At 45.0% G+C, this 19,396-nt stretch overlaps 1 protein-coding gene across 7 annotated transcripts; it reads left to right on the top strand.

The window, feature by feature from the left end:
• Positions 1-6,557: 6,557 nt before the first annotated feature.
• LOC119285652 (lysine-specific demethylase JMJ25-like) lies at positions 6,558-14,537 on the top strand. Of its 7 annotated transcripts, XM_037564985.1 has the most exons (13): positions 6,560-7,373; positions 7,470-7,612; positions 8,762-8,861; positions 9,278-9,410; positions 9,493-9,547; positions 9,657-10,422; positions 10,776-11,105; positions 11,294-11,665; positions 11,756-11,828; positions 13,521-13,606; positions 13,738-13,857; positions 13,961-14,031; positions 14,152-14,537. In XM_037564985.1, the coding sequence occupies exons 1-13, from the start codon at positions 7,023-7,025 to the stop codon at positions 14,249-14,251; spliced, it is 2,700 nt and encodes an 899-aa protein (XP_037420882.1). In that variant the 5' UTR covers positions 6,560-7,022; the 3' UTR covers positions 14,252-14,537. The 7 variants fall into 7 exon arrangements, 3 of the variants coding, with proteins under 3 accessions (XP_037420881.1, XP_037420883.1, XP_037420882.1); XR_005139623.1 differs by lacking the exon at positions 14,152-14,537 and having other exon boundaries at positions 6,558-7,373; positions 13,707-13,857; XR_005139626.1 differs by lacking the exons at positions 13,961-14,031; positions 14,152-14,537 and adding an exon at positions 12,119-13,409 and having other exon boundaries at positions 6,558-7,373; positions 13,738-13,793.
• Positions 14,538-19,396: the final 4,859 nt, after the last annotated feature.

A 19,396-nucleotide genomic window follows, 5' to 3' on the forward strand; every position in this document is an offset into this window, starting at 1 on the left:
CCTCTTCTGCCACATAATCCTCATCCTCTGATTCTGAGGTTCTCTTCTTCCTCTGTCTAGTGGCAGCTTTTGGCAAATTGCTAGGAGTACTTCTGCTGCCATCATCTGAAGAACTTGAGGGACTAGTGCCCTCACTCATCTGCACTTGCTCTTCTGACATGTTCTGGCTATCACTCTGGTCTGACATGATGAACAAGCTGACTGCTGACCCTGTGAATAGTTTATAGATGAGGTAGAATAGATGAGCATCACAAAATGCAGAGATTTTTGCAAAAGAATGACTCAAAATCTAGTTTTAGTTTCCCACTGAAATCATCTCGGATCTCCCGATTTTCAAACTTGGTGATATCGAAGCAGTTTGTGGAACCTAAACTAGTGAACTCGGTCAGACTGAGTCACAGTTCGGTGGCACCGAGACTGCTAGGGTTTCACAGAGTTCTAAAATCGGTCACACCGATAAGTAATTCTCGGTCAGACCGAGTCTCACTTGTGCAATGGCATAAGCCAAAGCGGTGGGACCGAGTTTTTCAACTCGGTGGGTCCGAGATGGTTTCGGCGGAAACCTAACCCTAAAATTTTCGAATTAAACCTAATCTACGAGTTCATTGACTGGATATAAGTTTAACAAACGTGGCAAGAATCATGATGATCACAATGTGCTAAGAATCGGATTGGGGAATAGCACAAAGATCGAGTCCATACCCTAGTTCGACGGAGACTCGCTACGGCGGCAACGGCGGGGTATAATTCTCGTTGACGGCGACGGTGACCAGCAACTGGAGGCGGCTGGCGGCGAGGAGACGATTCGGAGACCAAGTTGGCAGAGCAGGCTATCGCGCGGGCGAAGGGGTTCGGAGAAATTTCCAAATTTTTGCCCGTGACTATATATAGCCCGACCCTGTCGGTGTGACCGAGTGGAACAACTCGGTGGCACCGAGATGCAAAACTGTATACAGTTGTTGCAACTCGGTGTGACCGAATGGTTCAAATCGGTTGCACCGAGATCGAAAACCTAGATCAACTTAATGATCTCGGTAGGACCGAAAGTAGGGTATCGGTCAGACCGAGAATCATAAAGAGGTTTTGGAAGTTTAAGTCTATGACAAATCGGGGACTTCGAGCGCTCCTCACACAGAGTGGTTCGAATCTGACTTGATCAAATTTTGTGATGTAGCATGAATAGAGTTTGAGACGAGAAAAGCATAGATAGCTAGAGGAGGTTCTTAGGCATTCTTGTCCATCCACTTGGCAAAAGGAAATAAAACCAAACAATCAAAACAACAAGTGGATGTCCTCGAATGAGTAAAATATGCAACCAGCATGCTCACACAATAAGATGGCAAATGAAATATGTGACAAGGCATGCACAACCAATTCTAGCATCTATCAAGCAATTTGCGATGACAAGGTCATCTATATATGAGTATATTGACTTAGGAGTCAAGTGAGAACACTTGATCATAGGTCATACTCATCGTTTAAGCTCAAGTGGGGTTACCACTTTTACATAAAGTATTGTTGTGTTCACATCTTTAGAGTTGCTTTAGCTCAAGTCTTAGAGTAAAGCTCCCCCTAGATGTGATATCCCCCCTTAGATGGATGAACTGACCTCGGGTTTTGTCGATGATGACTTCATGTAGATGTTGAAGATGTGGATGCTCAATGTTGATGTAGATCACTTGGAGCTATCCATTTGAGTGAATTGCACTTACAATACCTACATGGATTAGTCCCACAAGGAACAAACAAGGATATCCATAGACATAGAGTGATGCACACACAAGATGATGTCCATGAAAACGTTTAGGTTACCTTGTCCCTTGTCTTACCAACAAGAGGGTTTGTGACTCCTTGAACTAGTGCAAGATGTGGAAGTTGATTGCACTTGTTCTTGCCAAAATGATAAGAGTGAAGTATGTTGGCGGAGTCACCCTCAAGAACTCTCTAGTTCTTCTTCTTTTGGATCCACACCATCTTGATGGGAATCCTTGGAGTTGTAGTCGTACTTGATGAAGTGGAACTTGAAGTAGTCTTGGGAATCCACTTGACTAAGGTCTTAGGAGCTTCTTCAAATGCATCAATTTCCTCTTGAAGCTTGTCCTTGCCTTTTTGCTTGTAGTCTTGTGGTGAAATATCATCTTGAGCTTGTGTCCCCTTGAAAGAAGTATCATACTTCTCTTGTTGAGGAACAAACTTTGTCTTGGGGTATTGGTCTTCTTCCCACTCAACTCCATTGGCATTGAACTTTCGTTCAAAACTAACACCTTGTTTCTTCCGGTGCATTCCTTGCTTGCGCACAATTTCCTTGAATTGCTTACTCCCGGCAAGGCTTTTGTACACTCCTTTCTCTATAATTCCCTTCAATAAGCTATTTTCTTGCTCAAGTGTAACTTGGCTAAGAGAATCATTAGTGGAATCAAGAGAACTACTAGAAGCAACAATATTGGATTTAGCATGATCATTGTTCCTGCTAGAGGAAGAATCTTTCTTGTTCTTGTTACTAGACTTGACTTGAGGCATGTAAGTGGATAAGAGTAAACGCTTGGCAATATAAGAAGAACTTTTCTTGCGGAGATCATCATTGATTGCTTTTAAGAACTCATGCTCTTGCTCAAGATTGAGCTTTTCAAAGCGTAATTTCTCATGAGCTCTTAAAAGTTCTCGATGATATTCGAAGATAGTTTCATGAGCTAACTTAAGAGTGTTTAGTTCTTTAGTTAGAGCCTCAATCTTCTCCTTACTATTGTCATTCGTTTTATCTTGATTAGCATGATTAATTGACGTTTCATCATAGTATTCATCACTAGAGTTGTCAACAAGCAAATCATCACCTAACAAGTCATCTTCATCACTATTGAAATCAACATACTCGGGTTGTGTTACCTTAGGACCTTTGGCCATGAAGCATCTTCCAATTCCTTCATTTGGTGAGTCAAATATGTCGTAGGAGTTGGTTGACACAAGTGCTAGACCGGCAACACCTTCATCTTGAGTATCTTCGGAGTCGGAGTGTTAACTTCTCTCGGAGTGGCTGTCGGAGTCGGAGCCGGATACCCATTCACCAACATGAGCTTGATGTTTTCGTTTTGTGTAGCTCCTTGATGATTTTTCCATCCTTTCTGAATCCTTGCTTCTCCGTGAGTATCTTTGTTCATAACGATCATTTCTACTCCTTCTCTCTCTTGGTGGTGATTCTTTGCTTCTTCTTTTTGGAGAATCTTCTCTTCTCTTGTAGGGAGCCGTACATTCATTGGAATAGTGTCCGGGTCTTCCACAACTGTAGCAGTTTCGCTCTCGACTAGAAGATCTTTTGTCATTGTAGGACCTTGACTTGAAGCTTCTATCTTTGCTTCTAGTCTTGTAGAACTTGTTGAAGTTCTTCACCATTAAGCTCAATTCTTCATTGAAGTTTTGTTTCTCACTTGATGATGTAGGGGCTTCACATGAGGCTTTGTAGGCACCACTTGATTTATTGTGAAGTTCCTCTTTATCCTTAAGTGACATCTCATGAGCAACAATTCTTCCAATCACCTCCGTTGGCTTGAGATCTTTGTAATTGGGCATCATTTGGATCAATGTGCACACGGTATCATATTTTCCATCCAAGGCTCTTAGAATCTTCTTGATGATGAATCTATCGGTCATCTCTTCACTTCCTAAGCCGGCAATCTCATTTGTGATGAGAGCAAGCCTGGAGTACATTTCAGCGACACCTTCACCATCCTTCATTTTGAACTTGTCAAGTTGACTTTGAAGCACATCCAACTTGGATTCCTTGACGGAGTCGGTACCTTCGTGCATATCAATCAAAGTGTCCCAAATTTCCTTTGCATTCTCAAGACGACTGATTTTGTTGAATTCTTCGGGGCACAATCCGTTGAAGAGAATATCACAAGCTTGAGCATTGTATTGCAACATTTTCAACTCATCCGCGGTAGCTTCATGGTTTGGTTCTTTCTCATCAAAGAAGTCACCTTGCAAACCAACACACACAATAGCCCAAACGGCGGGGTTATGTCCAAGAATATGCATTTTCATTTTATGCTTCCAACTAGCAAAATTAGTACCATCAAAGTAAGGACCTCTACGGTGATAATTTCCCTCGCTAGACGCCATACTCTCCTAGGTTGTGAAACCAAGGCTATGACCACCAAAAGCTATGGAGATCAAAGCAAATGGAAACCTGGCTCTGATACCACTTGTAGGATCGAAAGTATGTCTAGAGGGGGGGTGATTAGACTACTTGACCAAATAAAAACTTAACCTTTTCCCAATTTTAGTTCTTGGCAGATTTTAGCTATTGTAGGACAAGTCAAGAAATCATCACACAATTCAAGCAAGCATGCAAAGAGTATATTGGCAGCGGAAAGTAAAGCATGCAACTTGCAAGAATGTAAAGGGAAGGGTTTGAAGAATTCAAACGCAATTGGAGACACAGATATTTTTCCCGTGGTTCGGATAGGTGGTGCTATCCTACATCCACGTTGATGGAGACTTCAACCCACAAAGGGTAACGGTTGCGCGAGTCCACGGAGGGCTCCACCCACGAAGGGTAATGGTTGCGCGAGTCCACGGAGGGCTCCACCAACGAAGGGTAATGGTTGCGTGAGTCCACGGAGGGCTCCACCCATGAAGGGTCCACGAAGAAGCAACCACCCACGAAGGGTCCACGAAGAAGCAACCACCCACGAAGGGTCCACGAAGAAGTAACCTTGTCTATCCCACCATGGCCATCGCCCACGAAGGACTTGCCTCACTAGCGGTAGATCTTCACGAAGTAGGCGATCTCCTTGCCCTTACAAACTCCTTGGTTCAACTCCACAATCTTGTCGGAGGCTCCCAAGTGACATCTAGCCAATCTAGGAGACACCACTCTCCAAGAAGTAACAAATGGTGTGTTGATGATGAACTCCTTGCTCTTGTGCTTCAAATGATAGTCTCCCCAACACTCAACTCTCTCTCATAGGATTTGGATTTTGTGGAAAGAAGATTTGAGTGGAAAGCAACTTGGGGAAGGCTAGAGATCAAGATTCATATGGTAGGAATGGAATATCTTGGTCTCAACACATGAGTAGGTGGTTCTCTCTCAGAACATATGAGTTGGAATTGTGTATGTGTTCTGATGGCTCTCTCCACGAATGAAGAGGAGGTGGAGGGGTATATATAGCCTCCACACAAAATCCAACCGTTACACACAGTTTTCCAATCTCGGTGGGACCGAATCAACAAACTCGGTCGGACCGAAAAGGTAAACCTAGTGACCGTTAGAGATTTTCGGTGAGACTGACATGCAACTCGGTAGGACCGACATGGTTAGGGTTTGGGCATAACGTAATCTCGGTGAGACCGATTACACAAACTCGGTGAGACCGGGTTTGGTAATAAGCTAATCAGAGAGTTGGTCAGGCAAACTCGGTGGGACCGATTTGCTCTTTCGGTGAGACCGAAAAGTTACAAAAAGGAAACAAAGAGTTTACATTGCAATCTCGGTGGGACCGATTCGCTCTTTCGGTGAGACCGAAAAGTTACGAAAGGGAAACATAGAGTTTGCAATCCCATCTCGGTGAGACCGAGATCCCTATCGGTAGAACCGAATTGCTAGGGTTTGGCAGTGGCTTATGACAAGTGAAACTCGGTGGCGCCGGATAGAAAGAATCGGTAGGACCGAGTTTGGCTTAGGGTTTAGGTCATATGTGGATATGGGAAAGTAGTTGAGGGTTTTGGAGCATATCACTAAGCACATGAAGCAAAAGGCTCATTAAGCAACACCTCATCCCTCCTTGATAGTATTGGCTTTTCCTAAAGACTCAATGTGATCTTGGATCACTAAAATATAAAATGAAGAGTCTTGAGCTTTTGCGCTTGAGCCAATCCTTTGTCCTTAGCATTTTGAGGGTTCCACTTTCACATCCATGCCATGCCAATCATTGAGCTTTCCTGAAATAGTCATCTTGGAATAGCATTAGCTCAATGAGCTATATGTTGTTATGAATTACCAAAACCACCTAGGGATAGTTGCACTTTCAGCTCCGCGCGACTATTGACTTCTTCGTCACGGAAGGCCCGGACTCCAACGACTACTTATCCGACGACGACTTTTTCCCCGACATCGACAACCTCCTCGACGACATGGCTGGCGAGGACACTAACCCCAAGACCAGTACTTCCGCTATTGTACCGTACATGTTCATACTTTTTCTGTTTGAGATTCTGCCACAGTTTCTTGCTTTAGTGTATGCTCTAGATATATTTGGTTCTAGTTCATATTTGCAGATACTATTTACTTTCTCTCTGTCAGATTGCATGCCTTGCTTGATCTCTGCTATTTTAGCCATGCTTTATCTAGTATTTCTGTTAATAAAATTATGATACATTGCTCATATTTAAAAAAACATGTCAACACACGAATACAAAATTGTGTTGGATGGTAAAACATGTCCGGATCACGGGGACATAATGGGGCGGTTTGATGGTGGATGCATCCGGTGTGGCCAGCGGCCGTGACTGGGCACGCAGCGTTTTTCCGTTCCTCCGCCCACATGAAGATGAAGGAAGACCCCCGAACCAGACCGCCTCCCCCCTGCAAGAGGAGAGACCCCTTCCGCCACGGCTTGATTGCCGGTGGCTTTCCTTTCTTCCTTCCCCTGCGCAGCTGCTCACACACGCAGATGCTGCTCTTCCTTCCGTCCCCGGACACGCAGGCAAGGCAAAGGCACCCACCACCAAATAGGAAGGGGAGTTACTCCACCACCACCAGCAGCCTAGCCTAGCCTAGCCTAGCACAGCACAGCACAGCAGTGGGAGGGGGAGGCACCAGGGCAGGGCAGGTCCGGAGATGGATGGAGACTTGTTGCAGCGCAGCCCACTGCAAAGCTCCAAATTACAACACGGAGCCCAACCACCACTTATACGCCACCGCCACCACCACCAGCATCGCCACCACTTTCCCCTCCCCGATCTCCTCCCCAAACCCTAACCCCCTCCCCTCGGATCCGCGCATGGAGGCGTGACGGGCCGGGGGGATGGACGCCGTGCCGGAGGACCTCCGCTGCAAGCGCTCCGACGGCAAGCAGTGGCGCTGCAGCGCCCCTTCCATGCCCGACAAGACCGTCTGCGAGAAGCACTACGTCCAGGCCAAGAAGCGCGCCGCCTCCTCCGCGCTACGCGCTACGCTCCGCAGGTCCTCCCCCTCCTACGCCGCCGCCTCCTACGCGCCGCCCCGTGAGGGCGACGCCGACGCTGACCTGCCCCTGCCAATGGCTGTCGCGAGGCCCTTCTACGGCAGTGTCGTCGGGGAGCCTGTCTACGTGGCGGAGCCGGCGGTGCGGAGGGGGCTGCCCCTCATCAATGCTATCGGCTCGCGCACCGCAGCGGTCAGTTGGTTTTACCTCTTTGTGTGTGTCTCTGTGTGTGTGTGGCTCGCGCTGCTTTGGGGTGCTGATGTTGGTGATACATGTCGATGACGGCAGGAGCTAGTTGGGAGAGCCTCTGTAGGGCTGCAAGGCTGTGCCGAGGTGAAGACGAGTTGCCACCAATGCCGGAGGAGTGTCAGTGCCGTTTGGTGTACCAGCTGTGACAGGAGGGGGTATTGCGGCGGCTGCATCTCCAGATGGTATATTGCGATATGGATTATACTGTTCTACACTTATTATTAAGAGTGTCAATCTTGATTCAAGAATAATTCCATCCTAGAGGAAGGCCCTTGTCCATAGGAACTGCCAAATCATAGGAACTACTCTAGGGCATTCCTGTTGGAACATGTTGCTGAAGCACATAGAGATGTTCCTGGTTAGTGTCTTGTCTTGGTAATTTCAGAAGCATAGCCTCTGCCGTGGCCTTTTAAAGGAAAAATTAATCATTATCTTGGTTCATAACAATAAAAAGTTAATGTTCCACAACCAATGTGATTTTTTTCCTGACGGTCCCTTCTCAAGAACAAGTTCAATATGGCCTAATTGAAAAGAGAATCAGATCTGATCTCACCCAATTACATTTATACAAAATATCAAGTACAAACACACCTTCTTGGTACACTACCAATTTGATGGAGAGACACCTTCAAAGAACTGGGATGGCGATCAATGCTGACGGCAATGGTGTGGGTAACACAATTTATGAACTCCACAATCAGTGTGTGAGAAACAGTCAGTGCGTGAAGTGGAGCATGCAATGGCTGTGCACGTTGGAAAAAGTTGCTAAGGACTAAGAGGATCAGTTGCAACGGTTGCGGGATGAATAGGTGTTCAGGGTGACAGACTAACAGCTAATGTTTCATGCTCTTTGAGCTGGCTAAACAGGAAGAATATTTTCTTGCTTAGAGTTTAATGGTCCTGTGTTGGGTCTTAACAATAACATGCACTACCTCCGTCCATGTTTACTAGTCCCCCTCATATTTTGGGTCACAGTAGAAATAGTTCTGTCGAGCCACTGACTTCTGATCAGTAACATCTTGTTTTTATTTAGAGTGATCATATGAAAATGAGAGTGCACTTGACTTGAAAAATATTTTCATGATGTTGAGTTCATTAGGATCTCAAAAATATATTGCTCAAGATCAATTTTAGTTTCACCGTGGGGACTGTTGCATTGTCAAGGAAACACCTTATTTTTGTGGCTATTGGTTATGCTTGGTTAGCATGTTAGAAATTTGCGTATGTTGTCACCTTACACTGTACGGTGTGCATACTTGGCGATTTCGGCTTTATAGATTTGATTACAGACTCATTATTGCTTTTCCTTACTAATAGAATATGTAATGTAGGTACTCTGACATTGCAATAGATGATATTCAAAAGGTTTGTCCAGCATGCCGTGGCATTTGTAACTGCAAAGTTTGCTTACAAGGAGACAACGTAATTAAGGTATGTAGGGCATGTTTGGTTGATGGCAGGGTATCTGAGAAATTCTTACGGTTGCTTTTACAAAAGTGCCCTCTTGATGCTAAACCATAGCTCTAACTGAGTCAAATTCCACAATTTGCACAGCTTGCAACACCAAGTTAGCCAACTTTGACTTTCTTAGCCTAGTGTTTGTTTCTTTGCCAAACTTGTAACATGTTCCACTATTTGATCACTATGCCCCACATGCAGTTGACACATCTTTTTGTCATACATTGCCTAAGCTGTGGCATGCCACAAGTTGTTTACCTTAGGTGTTTCAACATCTGGCATCCAACCAAATATGCCTGTTGGGAGTTTTCTTCCTTTTCTCTTTCCATGTATTTGATTTCCATCCTCTACTGAGTTTTCTTATGTAACACTTCTTTTGTTCTTTTAAGGCAAGGGTGCAGGAGATATCTGTTGTAGATAAGTTGAAATATCTTCATAGCATTTTGGCATATGTTCTTCCAGTGCTAAAGCAGATTTACTCCGACCAATGCTTTGAAATAGGTGTTGAAACAAGAGCTTATGGTACCTTATTTTCCCTCTTACCCTCCTTTGTGTAATAACTCTGCATGTTTCAAACAGCACCATAACATATTATATGCAATAGGGCCCAAGATGGACATCATTAGGGCAAAGATGAATTCTGATGAGCAAATGTGCTGGTACTGCTTTTGCATTCTTCTATCTGTTGCTTTTATCATTGGGATTTTATTATTCCTGCAATATAATTTAAAGCTATAGTGTAATACCTTATAAGTTACCTTTCTGCAGTGACTTTTGCAAAGTGCCAGTGTTTGATTATCATCGACACTGTCCAAGATGTTTGTATGACTTATGCCTTGACTGTTGTCGAGATATTAGGCGCTCTCAGACAAATGTAGTCAGAGGAGAATATGCTGAAAGTAAAGGTCCTGTGGTGGAGACAAATAAAGATAGTGCGAGTGACAGAGCAAGATTGGAACCATCTGCAGCAAGTGTCAACGATAAGTTGTTCCCAGAGCCGATAGATGCAAATGATATTGGCATCAGATCTTTGTTTCCTACATGGAGAGCCAACAATGATGGCAGCATCACTTGTGGGCCTCATGAGGCTGGTGGTTGTGGCTCCTCAAAGCTGGTATTAAGGCGAATATTCAAAATAAACTGGATTGGTAAGCTTGTAAAGAGTTCTCAAGAAATGGTTAATGGTTGCAAAGCACATGATCTTGAGAATGGATGCTCATCCTGTCACGATAGCAGAAGATTGGACTCAATTGGTCGCCATAACTTTGGTCTCTCAAAATGTTCAGATAGTGATGGTATTGATGGGAACTCTGTGTACTCTTCTGTACTGGAGAACTTAAAATACGAGGGTATTGTCCATTTCCGTAAACACTGGATAAATGGGGAGCCTGTAATTATTAGGAATGCATTTGAGCCTTCTTTATCATCAAGTTGGGACCCGTTAAGTATTTGGCGAGGAATCCAGGAGATCATGGATGAAAAAATGGATGAAAATGCGATAGTTAAAGCTGTGGACTGCTCAAACCAATCAGAGGTAAAACGGGAGTATTAGTTACTAGTTTATCTATCTAACTAACAGTTGTTCACTTTCTATTTGAAATGATTTTATCACTGTGACGTCTGTTTATAGACTCTGAAGTGGCATGCTATTACTTATAATATTACTGTTGCTAGTCGGCTTTGACTGTAAGAAGCATAACTTTCGCCCCAAGAGAGATGTAGGTGATGAAAATTACTTCTGTTTGTACGAGGATTTCTCAAACATCATTACCCCATCCTATAATCATGACTGAAGAAGTGAAAAAGAAAGATAGTAGAAAACTAAACACTTTTTGTGTACTATGGCTATCCTAAAATCTACATGCTGCTTTACAAAAAAAAAATCAGGTGCATATCAAGCTCAACCAATTTATCAAAGGTTATTCAGATGGTCACAAGGGAGAAGATGGCAAGTTAATTATGCTGAAACTGAAAGATTGGCCTCCAGTGAGCGTATTAGAGGAGTTTCTGTTATGCCAGCGACCAGAGTTCATTGTCAATTTTCCCTTAGTAGACTTTATCCATTCTAAGTGGGGCTTTCTTAACCTTGCGGCTAAGTTACCCCCAGATGCCCTACAGTCTGAAGTAGGCCTAAAGCTGCTTATTGCATATGGAAGGCAGCAACAACCTGGTAAAAGCGATTCAGTGACAAATCTGATGGTTAAGATGGGTGATGTGGTAAGTTGCCCTTTTGCTATATTTACACTTCAAATTTCTTTTTGTTTTACTGAAGTCAAACATCCGTTTACTAGAGAATGCTGGTTGATGTTGCAACTTACCTTTTGATCTGTTTCTCGGCAATTTAATAAATTAATGAAATACAATAAATACACCACATGGCTAATGCTATGTTTTTCTGTATATAGGTACACATGTTAATGCATAGAGCTGAAATGCGTTACCTATGTCCAAAGAGTCTACAACCTGAGCAGCCGGAAAGGATTGCCAATGGGATGGCAGTGCATGTAAATGCTCATGCACCTGTGCAAAACTTGAATCTGGATATGGGGGAACAATCACCTGAACACACAGTTTCTAAGTCTTGCGGCCCTTCTGCAGGCTCTTCTGCTGAGCTATCAAGTTCATCACATTCAGAGCAAGCAAAAACTAATGGTGTAGAAAGATCTCAGCCTGGTGCTCTTTGGGATGTCTTCCGCAGGCAGGATGTGCCGATGCTGAATAAATATTTAGCTTCTAACTGGGAGGAACTTACAAATAACAGTCAGGCGATGCTCTCTGTAATTACTTCTCACTACTCTATGCCAAATTTGGCTGAACCACTTTTGTCAAATATGTTTATGTTGAGAATACTATTTCTTTGGTTTCAGGTGAAGCATCCTATTTATGATCAAGCTGTATATCTCAGGGAGCACCATAAAAGGGTATTAAAGGATCAATATGGTAAGTACACCAAATAAAGATTATCGCTTTGAAGTTGGTAGATGCAATAGTTACCGACTTCCTTTCACTGATGCACAATAGCAGCTTGTTTCATTTACTTTGCCAACTTCTCAGACTTGGGCAATCCATAATACTACTTTATTGCAATACCACATCAAGCAGATGATGTGCCATCTACTCCCTCTGTCCCATAATGTAAGACGTTTTTTTACACTAGTGCATTATGGGACGGAGGGCGTAAATTCCTACCGAATCAATAAATGTAACTATACCAATTCTTTGCTCGAAAGAGAGCAACCAAATGTCTGCTTGCTAGGTCTTGTTTACCAGGAAATCCCAACCTGATACTTCTATCTACATCCTTTTTGGTGTGGAATATGATTTTTCGCCACTACTTGACTTTGATGATTTGCCACTGGTTACTTTGCAAATGATATTTTGCCACTTCTTAGTTGGGACTTTGAGGATTTGCCCTTTTACAGTCAAAAACAATAGTAGTTACGAGTGTTTTAGATAATATATGCGCAAAACAGTGGACAACAATACCCTTGTGCCTGTTTGACTGAAGAGGCAGAAAAATAAGTAGAAATCCCCAATGTCCCAGCTCTTCCGCCTCTCGAGTTCTCTCTGCCGGCGCCAATGAAGATGAACTTGTAGAGGAGGTCCCATGGTAGGTCCTGGGTGGGCGTGAACTAGCCACGGCCGGCACTGTGGAGACGAGCGATAGGTGGCCCTCGTAGAGGAAGCCCGAGGGCCTGCACGGTGACAGCGGCGTCCCTGAACCGTGTGTAGCCAAGCGCGCCGCAGCGGCTGGGGAGCTGGAACGGCGCGGCGAATGCTTCAGCAGCCCTGCCAGTCACCGCCGCTGCTGATGCCCTGCCTGCCCTGTGCTGCTCTTGCTCGCCGCCGCGGCCACCTACTGGTTCTACAACAGGTACTGCTGGTTGCTGCTGCTGCACGTAGTGCTGCTGCTGCTGCTCGCACCTCTTGGCTCCACAGTGGTCAGCCGGGTATACTCTTGTGTTCTGAACGACAGCTGATGCAACACATAGTCCTTTCGCTTGGAGAGCAGGATAAATCACTGATGTGTATTAGCGTCACAAAATCCTGTGTTTGCTTCCATGGAAGAATCAATCAGCTGCTTGCATGCTTGCCATGCTGCCATGGAATAATCAATCTAGCACTTCTTCTGTGGATTGCTCACCGGCGACGGATAGAGCCAGAGGCATCATATCTTGGTCTGACGGGGGGACTGTGATGCTGAGATGTGGACCTGGCTCCTGGTCGTGTTGGCCAGCGTGACCATGGCCGCCAACTCTGGATCCGCTCCCCGTGGCAAGTCACAAGAGAGATGGGGAATGAACAAACAGGAAGAGCTTGTCTGTTGGCTTGGTCGATCGAGGACATGGGCAATTTGGGGATTTCATGCGGGCCCCACCTGTAAGAGGCAAATCCTCGAAGTCCCAAGTAAAAAGTGCAAAATATCAATTGCAAAGTAGGCAGAGGCAAATTGTCGAAGGCCCAAGTAAGCAGTGGCAAGAGATCACATCCCCCCCTTTTGGCGAATTGTCGAAGTCCCACGTAAGCAGTGTGCTAGTAATATCTCATATGAGGCAGACTAATGATTTAGCTGCATCTTATTTGTATATTTTTAATTTGCGTTATGTCACCTGTATTTGTACGTTCTTACAGGAATTGAACCTCGGACATTTGAACAACATATTGGCGAGGCTGTTTTTATTCCAGCTGGCTGTCCTTACCAAGTAAAAAATCTCCAGGTATGCTTCTAGTGATTTTGTGCCATCACAGATTGCTATACTGAACCTTACTGCTTTGGATGATCTACTCTTTGAAATGGTTCATCGTATGCAAATATAGTTACATCGTCTTCTGTTAAAATATGGTTCAGTCTACGGTTCAGTTGGCTCTGGATTTTTTGTCGCCTGAGAGTTTGCGGGAGTCGGCTCGTATGGCCCAAGAGATACGCTGCCTGCCAAATCATCATGATGCAAAACTGAAGATGCTTGAGGTACCTCAGAACTGAGCTGGTCACCGAGCAGTTGCTTTATGCCTATGTCACTTACCGTTCGGAACAAAAAGGAACCTTACGAGTTTTGTCATCAAACATGCAGGTTGGAAAAATAGCTTTATATGCAGCAAGTTCCGCTGTCAAAGAAATTCAGAAAATAACCCTTGATCCCAAGTAGGTGCACTTAACTTGTCTCCTTGAGCGTAGAACTGTAGAGATCTTCACCTCTTCTTTTTTCATACGCCTTTAGTTGATCTATGCTGCTTATAAACCCAGTATCTGTGCCTTTCTCAGGTTTAATCTGGATATCAGATTTGAGGATCAGAACCTAACCCGGGCAGTTTCAGAGAACTTGGCTAGAGTCACTAAACAACGAAAGGTGTCTTGTGGTTGACATTCTGCAAGTCCTCAGGAGATGCGGGATGTAAAATTGAAATTGAAATCCATGTGAAGTAGATATAGCAAATTGTACATGTAGTATACCATGTCCCGAAAGAAACACATTCACAACTCTTGTCAGATAGTATTGACTTCACCTGTATATTGTGGGTTAGGAGTAACGGCTGTGCTCATGTCAACAAAAATAATGTGTTGAGCAATTAATGAACATTACTATGAGAGTATGATTGATAACTACTCTTCCGCCATTTTGAAGAGAATTTCAGACAATTTTGGGTCGAGTAATATGGAGTTTGGCCCTGTTGTGCTCTAGCTTACATTCACAAAAACAAAACAAAACAAACAGGTTAGATTTAATAGTGACGTTATAGCATGGGCAAATTTGCCCCCCAAACATATGCATGTAGATTATATAGCACACAATTAATTCAACACAAACCAAAATAAACTGCAATTCAACACAAGCCAAGATAAACTTTACCTATTCATACACAGGCCATACATAATGAATCAAAATACACCTTTGTTGTGCTCGTTGATCTCCATCTGCTTGTTGGTGAACCACTTCTTTCGTCATCCAAGAGGCCACTTCTTTCTTCATCCAAGAAACTAGTGTCCCGCAACATGATCCTCGACTCTCCCTGGTAAAAGAAAAGCCACGATCCTTGACTCTGTGACCACGCAAGCCTTGCTTTCTTCTCAATCTCAGTTGACTCCAATGTCTTCGCCTTTTCAAGCTTTCACTTTTTTTTTCATTTCACTTCTCCATATCCGTTCTCTGGCTTTCAATGTTCACCTCCCTCGCACCCTCTCTCAATTGAACTCCATCCTCTCTTTTTGCACATCCAAGAAGAACATGTACCTCTCATCCTTCTGCTCCTCCCTTTCTTTTGCATTTTCATCAATGTCGCCCCCTTGTTGGAAAAGATGTACATCCATGTGGTAGGCAATTTGCTTGTCGCACCGTCACGCACTAGCCTTTCCTTCTCCCACTTCTTCCCCATCACATGTCTAATCCTTTTTGGCACAATCCCTTGTCCGTCCACCCCTTCACTTGGCTTATCGCCGTCATACAATCTAATAGGTTGATGAGAGCTTGAGCCATAATTGTTCTTCGTATTCTTGGTGTGGTTCTTGAGATCTTCATAAAGGGGTGCGTCGGTCGCCCATTCAACGCTATCCACAAATGGGACAGAGTGAATGGATTTTTCTCAACTTGATGGTACAAAGTAGCGGCGAACCTCATCTAGCAAGAAAAAAAATCACACGTCAACATAATGGCACAAACGAATTGAGCAATAAAAATAACGACCGTGTGAAGCAACCAAAACTTACATGGCTTTTGAGTCCAACTCCACTTTGTTGCTTATTCACCACATGTGCATAGAAACCGCAAAACTTGTTCATGGACTCTTGGATTGTGGCCCATCTATGTTGGAGAGAGCCTCGTTGCGGGTGTTACGACTCCACATAGTGATTGTGTTCATGGTACCAAGCATGGATTTTTTTGCCAATACTATGAGCCCTTTTGCTCAGTTCTACATATAAGATCCATGGTTGTGGCCAACCAAGCTCTACACAACAAGACATCTTCATGGTTGAGAATGATGGTCCTCTTGTCTACGGAGTCTTCTTTGTTTGAGTGCCCGATGATTGCCCAACATTACAGAAGGGGAATCGGTATCACTCATTTCATAAGTTGGAGGTTCCTGACTGCCATTTATGAAACCATCTTGAATAAGTCCTAAAGATGCATCACAATGAAGATATCATCCTAAAATTGATCCAAAAAGCATATGGGGCAAGGAAAACCCCGTAAATTCTGACCCAAACCTTCCTCGGACAGTTGGTGGGCATGCCCCCTGCCGAAGATGCCCGACGTTTTCCGCGATGTTGGAGTTGCGGTGACTCGTATGTCGTCTCCAGGGAGGCGTCCTCTTCTACTTGCATGAAGTCATTCGGGATGCCCCCAATTACCGAGGCGGAACAATGTCAGGCGTGGCCGTGTCAGTGGGCGCGTGGGTGCCGAAGTAGACACGACGAGCTCCATTTGGACGACATTCTTCCCTGCCTTCTCAACAGCTTCCATCTCAGCCTTCTCATAGGCACGCTGACGGGCAAGCCGCTTTCTTTAGGTGACAGTCTTCACCTTGTTCATGACAGTGGGGACTCCGATAGACTCCGGTGGGCGGATGGCAGAATGAGTGTGACGAGGAGGAGGAGGAGGTAGGCGACATAGACACAGAGCAAGGGCGGAAGGAGGGCACCAACATAGGTGCGGGATGCAAGAGAGATGACGGTTAGTTTGGTCAATTTGGAGGGATTTGATGTGGATCCATCCTGTCGGATCCAACATGGCGGACGTGTCTAGGAGACTCCAAATCAGCACCACATATGGCTTGGGTTTGAGGGGTGCCGGACAACTCAGACATATGGCCTGAGTTTGGAGTCATGGGTGGCATTTTTTTGGGTCCAAGTGGTGTCTAGGTTGTCCCTGGACATACAGGGACCGAGTAGAGGATCCGGTTAGAGATGCTCTTAAAGCATTTATAGCAGAGTCGCCATATCACCGGTCACCATATGGAATATGGAGATCATGATCGCTATGCACAAACACCAAGTCGCCATATCTTCTCTTTTCTGATCTATTTTTTGTTGTATCAACTCAAAAATGCACACACTCAATTTTGGGGATTAAACACTAACTTGGAATAACATTGCATTACAAAGTGGTTACACCGGGGTAGAAAAGTAGATTAGCAACATTTTTTTACTAAACTGATGACTATTTAATGTCCTGGGAGAAGCACTAGTTGCTCTTCACCATGATGTCGGTGAATGCGTGTACGAGGCACATGCATATTTGATGAGTCGACTCATCATGTACATGCAGCGGTGTTAAGGTCCAATGACCTCATCTTCGTCCCATTCATGCCTATTGTCGTCAAGGTTGGGGATGACTTTTTTGAGAGGGCAAAGTCCTAATAGGGCGCGATTTGACTCGATGAATGTCACAATCTCATGTCGAATGTGCACCATCTAAGGAACTCCCTCTCCGCAGTCAAATCCGCCTGTCTCCCCTTGAATGGAGTCAGATTGCGTATTGCTCTCTGCATGCACCGCCTTCCCGGCATTGATATGCTTGAAGATGTCGCCGCGGTGGATGGCCGGGGTGTGAGCGACGTAGCGCTCACCCCATAGCTCCCTAACATAATGGCGACGAGAGCACGTGTTGCCTGATATGAGCTATGTCGATGAGGCATCACCTGCTCATAGGGGTCCCCACACACCCATTGGATACCCAAAATAGTGAAGTGTATTGTGCCGGATTCAGGGCTCCGCGGACCCAAGGTGGATTCAAACTCTGGGGTACGTGCGAAGAACTCAACCTCCCTAGCCTGCCAACTCGTCGATCTCACGACCTAACTCGACAAACTGATGAAGAAAGGGACAAGACAGTTTGCCCAGGTTCGGGCCACCTTGCGTGTAGTACCCTACTACTGCTTTGTGGTGGATTAGCCTCGAGGTGGGCTGAGGATGAACTAGTACAGAGGAAAAACAACCTCAGGAGGTGTGTTCTTGTGCTTGTGAGGGTGTGGATGGTTTGGATGATCTGTCCCCCTCTATAGTGGTGGCTAGACTATCTTTATAGTGGCCTTGGTCCTCTTCCTAAAATGAAGGCGGGAAGGGATCCCACAATGGCCAAATTCGAAGGAAGACAACTAGTACATCTTATCCTGACGAAAGGTGGTCTGTGCCTACAAAGCTTCTGGTTATGACGTCGTGGTGGGCTCGGTGATGACCTTCGTCCTGGCGGTCTTGGTCTTGTAGCATGGAAATGGAAACCTTTAGTTGATTCCTCGGGACTCCGCGTCTGCGCTTGCCTCTTTAGCACCAAAGAGGAAATCTGTTGTACTGCGCTCGCTGGCGCCTGCCTGGCCTTGGTCGTCATGGCTTGCGTCATCTGAACCTCACGAGGTGAGGGCTCGCATGGAAATCTCCGCTCCTCAGGAGCCAGCGTAATGAGGCCACTCCTTCTGGAGGTCTTGGCGTCATCCGGCTCGCGAGGCTTGGCCCCTCGTGAGGGTCTTATGCTGTCGGTGCTGAAGATGGGCCGTACCAGGTCGCTGATCGAGCCATGCCATGGGCCGCAGGCAGGCAAGTCTGGGTACTCTGGTTCCCAGAACGCCGACATATTGGGATTCCAATTCGGGCAACCGTCGAGGGCAGGATCCTCGCGTGACCTCTAGTGCATAATGGTGATCCCGCTCATTAGTATTCTCTTCATCTTCTATTTGTTTTCTTGTCTTTATGTAATTGGCAATATAAGGATTTTCAATGCAATTCACCGCACAATACATATAAATTTCATCTAGATCAAAATCAAGAACTATCTCAAGGGCAAATTCTGGAATATCCTTAGTTATACGTTTCATTTCTTCATGACCCAGAAGCAAACTAAGTTCATTATGATGCGCAAGGGAAATCAAGTCATCACAATTTTTGGACACGATTCGATCATGAAACAATTTGCATTGGATATTTAAATGACCACGCTCATTGTAAAATTCACAAGGATGGGTAAGAAAATTTAAATTTTCAGCACAAACATCTAGCCTTTCTTGCAACCATTTAGTTTCTAAATACTTATGCCTCTTGCAAAATCTATCTTCCCTATTTAGTGTGTACTTGCAAACTCTATGCACTCCACAAAAATTGACATGCTTATAAGAGGCATTTTCATCATGACTAGTGCAATCATCATTAGTACTATGGATATTCAAAGAGTTCGTACTTTGAGCCCGCGCTTGGTCGGTCGACAGTGATCAATCAGGAGGGGTTGGACAAGGTCCGGCCGACCCTTGCCGCTGCTTCCAATGAGTGGAAGGCGGCGACGGTCTGGCCAGCTTCACGGGCTTAGATCGATATGACGGCCACCGAGATCCCCATCCACCTTCATGCTCTCCTGTCTGGCCTGGTCCCCCCTTTATCTGATTTCTTCAATGCCGTGCTTTCACATTATCAGAACCACGCATTGCATTTGGACCCCGGGTCCATTGTGCTCCTCGTCGCTTTTGCCTTCCTGTGCGAGGCTGATGTCTACTACACAACTTTCTTCTTGTAGACGTTGTTGGGCCTC

Source organism: Triticum dicoccoides, chromosome 4A, assembly GCF_002162155.2.
Source record: "Triticum dicoccoides isolate Atlit2015 ecotype Zavitan chromosome 4A, WEW_v2.0, whole genome shotgun sequence".
Taxonomy (NCBI): Eukaryota; Viridiplantae; Streptophyta; class Magnoliopsida; order Poales; family Poaceae; genus Triticum; species Triticum dicoccoides.

Bases quoted from the DNA above. Each gene is read 5' to 3' on its own strand.
- LOC119285652 (XM_037564984.1), top strand. From the start codon at position 7,023: ATGGACGCCGTGCCGGAGGACCTCCGCTGCAAGCGCTCCGACGGCAAG. The intron at 9,411-9,492 runs GTACCTTATTTT...TATATGCAATAG, and splicing joins TGTTGAAACAAGAGCTTATG to GGCCCAAGATGGACATCATT. The intron at 9,548-9,656 runs GTACTGCTTTTG...ACCTTTCTGCAG, and splicing joins TCTGATGAGCAAATGTGCTG to TGACTTTTGCAAAGTGCCAG.